Source organism: Molothrus aeneus, unplaced genomic scaffold (genome assembly GCF_037042795.1).
Source record: "Molothrus aeneus isolate 106 unplaced genomic scaffold, BPBGC_Maene_1.0 scaffold_34, whole genome shotgun sequence".
NCBI classification, from domain to species: Eukaryota; Metazoa; Chordata; class Aves; order Passeriformes; family Icteridae; genus Molothrus; species Molothrus aeneus.
This window is the reverse complement of record NW_027099005.1, coordinates 824,749-834,626: the sequence shown is the minus strand read 5'-3', so window position 1 is coordinate 834,626 and position 9,878 is coordinate 824,749. Positions and strand designations below refer to the sequence as shown.

General features: G+C 54.9%; 1 protein-coding gene across 1 annotated transcript; it reads right to left on the bottom strand.

The window, feature by feature from the left end:
- Nucleotides 1-266: 266 nt before the first annotated feature.
- LOC136570426 (olfactory receptor 14A16-like) lies at nucleotides 267-1,199 on the bottom strand. The gene has a single exon (XM_066570901.1). It carries the CDS (start codon nucleotides 1,197-1,199, stop codon nucleotides 267-269), a length of 933 nt encoding a protein of 310 aa, XP_066426998.1.
- Between the last annotated feature and the right edge of the window lie 8,679 nt (nucleotides 1,200-9,878).

The window sequence follows — 9,878 nt, the reverse complement described above, 5'->3', positions numbered from 1 at the left end:
AACAAAAGGGCATCTCTGCAGAAAACTCTGCTGGGAGATCCTTTAGTTCCGTTAAAGCCTCCAAGAGTGTAGCTCCTCATTCATACAATCTGGAGCCACAGCAAAGGTGGAGATAAACAAAACGATAAAGGGCAGAAGCAATGACCTTGATTTGTGACCATCATTGAAATCTAAAACAATGGAAAAAATAACCCAACAACCAAACCAACAAGAACTATTAACGATGACTTTTGTTAAATGTGATTTACAGAAAATTTTCCAGCAGTTTAATGTTTCTGAAATTGTCCAGTCATCATTTTGCACACTGTAGCCTTGAGCTCGTGGTTCCTCAGGCTGTAGATGAGGGGGTTCAGGGCTGGAGGCACCACTGAGTACAGAACTGAGAGTGTCAGATCCAGGGATGGGGAAGAGATGGATGGGGGCTTCAGGTAGGCAAAAAAGCCAGTGCTGACAAACAGGGAGACCACGGCCAGGTGAGGGAGGCAGGTGGAAAAGGCTTTGTGCTGTCCCTTCTCAGAGGGGATCCTCAGCACAGCCCTGAAGATCTGCACGTAGGAGAAAACAATGAACACAAAACAACCAAAACCTAAACAGACACCAAGCAATGAAATCCAAACTTTTCTGAAGGTGGAGTGTGAGCAGGAGAGCTTGAGGATCTGGGGCACCTCACAGAAGAACTGGCCCAGGGCATTGCCATGGCACAGGGGCAGGGAAAATGCATTGGCTGTGTGCAGCAGAGCATTGAGAAAGGCACTGGCCCAGGCAGCTGCTGCCATGTGGGCACAAGCTCTGCTGCCCAGGAGGATCCCATAGTGCAGGGGTTTGCAGATGGACACGTAGCGGTCGTAGCACATGATGGTCAGGAGGGAAAACTCTGCTGACATAAAGAAGAGAAAGAAAAACACCTGTGCAGCACATGCTGAGTAGGAGATGGTGCTGGTGTCCCAGAGGGAATTGTGCATGGCTTTGGGGACAGTGGTGCAGATGGAGCCCAGGTCGCTGAGGGCCAGGTTGAGCAGGAAGAAGAACATGGGTGTGTGCAGGTGGTGGCCACAGGCTACGGCGCTGATGATGAGGCCGTTGCCCAGGAGGGCAGCCAGGGAGATGCCCAGCAAGAGGCAGAAGTGCAGGAGCTGCAGCTGCCGCGTGTCTGCCAATGCCAGCAGGAGGAAGTGCCTGATGGAGCTGCTGTTGGACATTCCTTCACTCTGGGCATGGTGGACTGTTGAAACAAGACATTGACAAGCTCGTTGAGTCAATCCTATGGGGTTATTGTAGGAATTCCCTCAAAACTACTTCTCTACCTGTCAGAGAACTTCACTCAACATTTTTATTTTTGAGCTTGGGTTTATGCTCCTGAGTTACTGATTCATCTTCAGCATTGCTCTCAGCCTGAACCCCAGGGAAGCCCAGAAGGAAAACAGGGCTCCCTGTGCCCCAGTGCAGTCAGACCTGCTGGTCCCCACACAGGTGCCCTTTGCATATTTCACCTCCCTCTAATTCAGGGTGATCGAACATAAAATGAGCTTGAAAAATAAAGTGGAGTTTTTAAAGACTCCAGCTTTAAAGTCGATTTCTCTAAGCCCTTCTCTCTTTCCCAGTGCAGCTGAACATGGAGGGATACCAAGGGTTGGTCTGGCTCTCTGCTGCCTGGAGTTGTGCCTGCTGGGAGCTGTTTCTCTCTATCCAAGCCTTGTCCCTGCCAGTGCTGCCAGAGCCCAGCCCAGCCCTGGGGGCTCAGCTCTGCCCTGCAGACCCCTCCCAGCACAGGGCATCTCCCAGGGGCATCTCCCTGGCAGCACGGCCTTAAGGGCAGGCCAGACAAACAGAGATGCTGCAAGCCAAGGTGCTGCTGCTGCTGTCTGTAGGGAGAGGAGGCTGAGGAGGCACTTTCTGAGGGAGATCTGAGGCCCATCTGCTGATGCCCAGGGTGACAGTGCAGGAGGCTCAGTGACACAGTCAAAGCTGACAGCTCCTTTCCCTTCCCTTTAGGAGAAAGCTGAGAGCAGCCCTGGCCATGCAGCACCATCTCCAGAGCAGGAGGAATCTGCCCTGATGGGGGTGGCTCCTTGCACCTGGAACTTCTCCCCTGCAGCGTCCATGGGGAGCTGCCGGGCAGGCTGAGAGCTGCCCCTGGCAGGTGGCACATGCCCTGGGCTGGCCAAGAGCCCTGAGGGCTGCAGGAGCTGCTCTGCAGGACAGCCCTGGGCAGCCCTGGCTGCAGCCCCAGCTTCAGCCCCTGCCGCCGTCCCTGGCAGCAGGAGCCGTCCTGCCCTGTCCCTCTGACGGTGCCCAGGGCAGCCCCGCTCTGCAGCACATCCTCCTCCTCCTCCTCCTGCTCCTCCTGCTCCTCCTGTGCCACAGAGAAACTGGGAGAGTCCTCCTGACACATCCCCCAGGCTGTGGGGTCTGCTGGCTTCAGGAGATCCCTCCAGGAGCACAGGGGACATTGCCCTGCACCCACACACTCACCATGCACAGGGCTGTGAAGATCTTTCCCCAGGTGAAGTCTCAGCTCAATGTCTTCCCAATCCTGATTGCCTTCAGCCTGTCTCTGCCTGGCTCCTGTCCCCTCAGTGCCTGCAGGCAGAGCCCTCAGCCCTGCTGGGCTGGGAGAGGAGCTGGCCCTGGGAAGAGCTGTTCCTTTAAAGCTCAGCGGCACAGACACAGCACAAGGACTTTAATGAGCCTCTCAGGGATTTGGTGTTGTTTACATCAGACTCAGTCCCTGAGAGAGTCTTCAGAAAACTTCTCAAGAACTCAAAATTAAATTGAATCTCTGAAGTTTCTCAAAGTTTTAACAGGTCCCACTGAAGGACACGACTGAGAAAGAGTCCCCAGGTTCCAGTTAGAGCAGAACACTGGAGGCAGTGATGTGATTTAATAAAAATATATGGATATTGATCTAGTACTGATATCCAACTGTGACAGACAAACAGTCTCAAACAGTTTAAAGTTGGAAAGTCTATGTTTATTGCGATGCTGGGCAGCGTGCGGGATAGCAGGGACAAGGAGGCCATGAGGCCCCAGGCCTGCAAGGGTCACTTGTCTCCTGCTCCTGCCTCAGGCCCAGGCCCAGCAGCCATGGCCAAAGTGCTGCCCAGGTTGGCTCTGGCAGGGCTGTCTTGCAGCTGCTGCCCATGCCTGTGCCCTGTGCAGCCCAGGCTGTCCTACGGTGTCCCTGCCCTGCGCCTCTGTCCCTGCCGGCTGTCGGCATGCCCCGGCTGCCCCACCTGGCTGGGCCCTTCCTTTGCTGACAGCTCTGCCTCCTGCCTGCCTCTGCCTGCCCACACAAAGCCTGGGGCTGATACCCAGACTCCTTCTGGGGGATGTGTTGCTCCACAGCCCTACCCTGTGAGGGAAATCCCTTTCTCTTTTTTCCTACTCTGGTCTTCCCCCGGTTCCCTTAGCTTTGATTTTTTTCTTTCTCTGTCTGTTTTCTACTATGTTAAAATGATCCACCCTTCAGTCCCTCCCAGGGCTCTCCTCTGCTGTCCTCAGTCTCCACCCCACAGAGCACAGAGCTCCTCTGTCCCTGTACACTGCTAATGTGCTTGAGGCCATGGGTGCCTGGACAGGAAGGACGGTTCTTTTCTACAGGAAGGAAACCACAGAGCCCAGGGTTTTGAAGGCAGATCAGAGGCAGTCACCAGAGGCCAAGGCCAGCCAGACCTGTCTGTCCTTGCAGCTTTTGTCTGAAAGCAACCCTTGGATATTTGGTGAGTTTTGGAGGTGGAATTCCATTTCAGCCATGAGTGCCTGGACCAGAATGACAGTTCTTCTCCACAGGAAGGAAAGGGCAGAGCCCCAGTGTTTCAAAGGCTGATTAGAGGCAGCCCCAAGGAGGCCAAGGCCAGACAGACCTGTTTGTATGGCAGCTTTTGTCTGGGAGCTATCCTTGGATATATGGAATTTTGGAGGCAGATTTCCAATTTTGGTTATGGACACATCCATTGAAAGATGTTCTTTTCTATGGAAAGAAAAGCACACCCACCCTCCCCCCCACATTGTTTTGAGGACAGATGAGAGGTGGCCCCCATCATGCCAAGGCCATCCTGAGCTGTCTGTGCTGGCAGGTTTCATATGGGATAATCTGTGGATTTAATCAGATATGGAGGTAGAATCCCAATTTCAGCCATGAACCTCCGGAGGACAAGGAGAGTTCTTTCACACAGGAAGGAAACCACAGGACTCCGGGGCTAGATGAGCTAGATGAGAAGCAACCCGCAACATGCCAAGGTCAGCTGGACCAGTTGAGCCAAGCCAACCAGAACTTTCCCATGTTCTTGGATCCCTGGGGCCCATCAGCATCACAATGGCCTCTTGGTGTCATGAGACCCCGTAGCATCACAAGAGATCTTTGTTTCCATAAGGCCCAGCAATACCACAATGGTCTCTTTGGCTCTGCAGCGGCACAATGGCCCCTTGCTTCCCTGAATTCTTGCAGTGTCAAAATGGTTCCCTTGGTTCCATGGAAATGCACAATGGCACAATGGCCCCTTAGTTCTATTGGGCTCCCCAGGATCACAATGGACCCTTGGTTCCACAAGGCCTGGCTGTGTCACACTGGCCCCTTGCTTCCATGAGGACCTATGGTGTCACAATGGCCCCTTGGTGCCATGGGGACTCAGGGTGCCAGAATGGTCTCATTGCTTTCTCAAGTCCCTGTAGTGTCACAAAGATCTCCTTGATTCCACAAGGCCCTGCAGAGCCCCTTGATTCAACAAGGCTCAAAGTGCCATAATGGTCTCCAGGATTCCATGAGGCCCCAGAATGTCACGATGGACTTTTGGTTCCATGAGCTTTTGTACAGCCAACAACAGTCTCCTTGTCTCCACAGTGTCATAATGGATCCATTGTTCCATGAGGTGCCTGGCCTCCCATAGCTTCTCAGAGACCTTCTCCCCCTCAAGGTCCCCAGCAGCCCCTCATGGCCCATCAAAAGCCCTTCATGGCCCCTTACAACCCCTTGCAGTTCCATCATGGCCCATCACAGCCGTTCACAGCGTCCCACAGCTCCTCGCAGCCCCTCATGGCCCCTCACAGCCCAGGCCTCGGGCTCCTCCCAAAGGAGGAGGGGTTGGGCCCTGCTTTTTCTCCTTTTATTTCGGTCCCTTCACAGCCACGAGTGCAGAAAGGCTGAAATGGAGCCTTTCCCCAGCCTTTCCCTCGGGGTTACCTGCGGGCTGAAGCTCTGTGCTGGCGCTGGACTGAGCGCCACCATCCCTGCAGCCGCCAGGCCTTTGCTGTCCCCCCGTGTCCGTTCCCTGTCCCCAAGTCCCGCCCGGCTCTGGCAGCAGCAGCAGCCACAGCGCAGGGGGCGCCGGCCCGGCCCAGCCGGGGCTCCTGGCCAGGAGCAGCAGCAGCGCCGGCCCCTTCCCACCTGCTCCTGCCTCGGCTGCCAAGGGCTTTTTCCAGCTCAATTCTGGACTAGAGCAGCAATCACCCACACACAGCCCTGATTCCTCAGGGCCCGCCTGTGCTGTCCTGAGCCAGCCCTCAGAGGAAGAAAGGATCGGGTTCCAGCGCTGTTTTCAGCACTGTTTTACTCACCCTGATGTGGTAGCAGGAGGCTGCTGCTGCCTTTGCCTTGGAAATTGGAGATCATGGCTGCTCTTGCCACTCTCCTGCTTGCCACTTGAAATTTATCTTTAAAACTGAAATTGCCTTTTTTTATCTTAGCTACCCAGAGTGCTTTTGTGACAGTGAGTGTGGGAAACCTTAAAATCAGAGGGTTTTGGGAAAGCTGCAAAAGGCAGGCCTCAGAGACAGCAGAACTGTGATTAGAGCTAAGCGGTAGCCATATGATTTGTCAGCAGAAATGTTATATAAGTAGAAAGTAAGGACAAATAGAACAATGGGTTTTGTATTAACACTTGGTAGAATAACTCCCTAAGCTACAGAGAAGTATATCTAACGAGATACTAGGAAGTTCTAAGCTTGAGCTCTGTGCTTTGTGTTTTAAGGCTTACAAGCAGGTATTGTATTCAAAATAAGCAAGCATTGTTTTAACCAAAGGCACCTGTGCTTATTGTGGTTGGATAGAACTACCGTCAATATGCTTTTGCTTTTTGGGATTGGTCAAAAAACTTTTAAAGTAAGTTGTAACATTGAGTTCTTTGTCTGCTGCTGAGGACACGAGCTGCTGGCATCTTCCCATTCTCATAACCATGTAATGAGACTGATGCTGGAAAATAAACAGCTCGAGACACGTTCCTCAACAGCCCCATCCTGTTGGTGATTTGTACATAGCCCCGGACCGGGAATTGGTGAACTCAGGCTTTTGGTCACAGGCATCATGATTAGCAGATCTTGAAATGCTCTCAAGTCCCTGAGCACAAAGTCAAGGAGAATAAAGCAGCCACACAAGCCACATATGCAGTGCTCAAACACAGTCCTGATGCTGCTGCTGCTGAAATAGAATCAACTGAGAGAGGCCATCACAGAAATTGCCTCTCAAGTGTCAAATCAAATGAAAAAATCCACCAGGAGAAAGAGAAACCAGAACTTCTTGACTCCCTCCATTGTTTCTTCCGAGCAGGAGCAGCAAATGGAGATGCCCAGAGGTATTTCCAGCTGCTGCTGGTCCCAGCTGGAGCCCAGCCTGCTGCCCAGGCCTAGCGGGAAGCTGAGCCCAGCCCGGGGAGCTCCCGCAGTGTCGGGAGCTCAGCGCACGCGGGGCCAGGCCCAGAGCCCCGGGCACGGCCGCCCATTGCGGGGCAGCGGTGCAGACGGAATGTCCTGCGGGCCAAACCTCCTGCTCCTGCCACACAGCGCCAGTGCTCTCCCCCTCCTCCTCCTCTCTCTCCCAGCACGGCACAAATTCCAGCTCGGAGGAGGCTGCCCCAGAGAGGGCTCAGGCTCCTGCCTCAGCCTCAGTGTCCCTGCAGAGGAACAGGGCATCTTTCAGGCACTTCCACAAGCTCAGGGTTCCCATTTCATGGGGAATCTGGGATGAAAATGGCCTTGTTAGGAAGGACAAAAGTGGAGGGAATGGATTGGAAAGTATTTAGGAAAAATGATCCTTTGTACAGCCAAAGTTCGCCAAGGCATTCCCTGCATTTCTCCTTTTCACATTCTTTCAGTCATCTCCTCAGAGGTCCAGCTTGTTCTGCTGCCTTTCATGAACTGATTGTACTCTTGATTCATATCAGTGCTGGAGATGTAGAAGCATCTGAACTGAACACTGAAACAAACTCCCTCTGTCAACCCATTTTCATCTTCTACATCACTTTCAAGATGTCCATGGGGATGTTGGAATGATTATCACACAGCTCTCCATTTCTGGCTGCAGGCTCTGGAGATTCTTTCTCTGCATTCAGTCAGGCTTGCATTGCCTAACAATTCCTGGTAGCCCGTCATGGTTTCTTAGGGTAGAACAGTAACAATGAAAACCTCACCAATGGCACAACTGCCCAGCCCACAAGGAAAAGAAAGAACAAGCTGTAAAGTTCTTCAAACATTTGTCCTGCTTTGCTGCAGGAGTCGTGCTGCACGCACGGTGTGGAAAGCCAAGAGAAGCTGCAGCTGGTGGCACATCTTGTGACAGAAGCTGCACCTGGTTCTCCAGGAAAGGTTCTTGGAAAGAGCAAACAGGACTGTGGAGAAGATTCTGGAAGAACTGGAACAGTTTTTAGGAAATGAAATGAAAACAGAAAGAAACAAACCAAGATGTTTTCTCTGTTTATTTTTGTGCTCCCCTTTGCATTATTTCTCCATCCCATTAATTCCAAATGGATCTCACCTCTAAGATCCATGACTTGGCATGTTTACGACACTGTCAAATACCATGAACTATACACAGTTTGCCTTCCTCTGCTTTTTTTTTTTTTTTATGGAAAGCACTGCTGGCGAGATAAGTGCAGTGCTTGGTTCAGGTACAAATTCTGCATTCAGGGAATGCGCTCCGATAGTGTTGGACACTCAGCAGGGACAATGCACAGCAGCGACCAAGGGGATTCCTGTGCCACTGAGCAGGAGTCCAGACTCTGGGTCTTGGCTGAACTCGGCAAAGTTCCCGTGTTTGGACAGGCTCAGGGGCTGCCCCCGGGGAGCGCGGGGCTTGGCGCGGGGGCGAGCGGGCAATGGAGAAACGGACACAGGAACAAACGGCCCCAGAGCTTCAGTTGCAGCGGCAGCAGCGAAAGTAGTGGCAGCGGCAGCAGCGGTGAAAGCAGCGAAAGAAGCGACTTTATCGACTCCCTCTCGCTTCGCCTCTCCCTCTCCCGCAGTCCCGCACCCTGTCCCGCTCTCCCTTTCCCGGTGTCCCCTCCTCTCCCAGTCTCTCTCTTTCTCCATGCCCGGCCGGGCCATGCCCTCAGACCCCCCCTGGCCCCAAGCAGGGCTGCCCCGTGCCCAGCCCTGGCCGTCCCGCCGCGGTCTCACCTCCGGCCGGCTCTGGCCATGCTGGCGGTGGCGTTGCCGGGCGGGCATCAGAGCCTGGGGCTGTGGCGGCATCGCCTCCCTTGGCTCCGCCTGGCCCCAGCCCGGCCCCAGCCCCGGCCCCAGCTCCTCCCAGGGCCCATGGAGGACACAGGCGGCGCGGCCGCTCCCGCCGCCTCTGCTGTGGCTTGCCCGGCCCGAGCTCTGCCGCTCGGCAGTGCGGCTGCCAGCCCCGAGCCGCTGCTGTCCCGTTCCCGGGAGCTAACGCCTGGGCATGGCCGGCCCGGGGCGCTTGAGGGGTGCTCGGGGGCCCTTGCTGGCCCCGGGCCGAGCGCTGACAGCTGCATCCCGCCAGCAGGGAAGGCGCAGCAGGGCCTGAAGGAGCAGGACAGGCTGGGCTCGCTGCCGGGGCGCGGCGGCTTCGGCAGCGTCTTCGCGGCCACGCGGCTCTTGGACGGCGCCCCGGTGAGCGGTGGGGCTGGCGGCGGCCACAGGAGGAGGGGATGGACAGGGAGGAAGCCGGAGGATGGGGCTGGGCAGGGCTGCATTGCCTGCAGCAGAGGGGACGCTGGTGACGACAGCGAAAGATAAAGGGGCTGACTCTTAGCAGCGATTAATCCAAGGTTTATTTCAGGAGCTCCGGGGAGCCTCTACAAACCTCAGGGGCCCTGCTGGTGACAGCCCCAGGAGAAGGGCCAAGGTAACATTTAAACAGATGTGGAAACCAAAAGTAGATAACATTTACTGACCAATAAGGGATGGAAACTGGGGGAATGGACATTTAAGACAGCGTATGGGGAAATATTTGGGGAGTTGATCCCGAGCCTCTGGCTAATCACTCAACGTCTTGGACCAAAAGCTCTAGATAGAGAGGATAGGATGCCGAGAGACTGTGGAAGAGCCAGGGTGGGGATCTGGGGATGATCTCAGCAAAGGAGAGCGATTACACAGGTAGAGGGAGGGGACACAATCTGGGGTAAACCATTTGGGGAAAATAAGGGGATAAAGAGACAAAACCACTGTAAAGCAAACACAAACACCAATACCTTCCTACTGCCTGGTCCTGTCAGGGCTTCTGACAGCCCCTCATTACTTCATGGCCCCGTCCCCTCAGGGGCTGCCCCAGCCCGGCCAAGCTGCCCGGCAGCAGCGTCGCAGCCCCACAGCAGCTCCAGAGGAGCCCCATCCAGAGGCAGCCGGGAGCCCTCAGCAATCCAGCCAGCAGCACGCGGGCAGGAGGACACAGAGAGCGCTCCCTGCCTGGCACAGGGCTTGTGGCCATCTCCAGGCACCGCTCTCACAGGGATCCCCACAGCTCCGGGCCCTGCCCAGCCGCTCTGTCACCAGCACAAAGGCTTCCGCTGAACCATCAAAGGCCAAGGGGCTTCTGGCCATTTTCCCTGCAACACTGCAGGCATGGGCAGCTGGCCCAGCCCAGGCACCCTTGTCCCCCTCTTCCCCTAAGCCCTGAAGAGCCCGGGTAGCAAAAGAAAGCT

Excerpts from the sequence above, each read along its gene's own strand:
- LOC136570426 (XM_066570901.1), bottom strand. The coding sequence starts at position 1,199 with ATGTCCAACAGCAGCTCCATCAGGCACTTCCTCCTGCTGGCATTGGCA.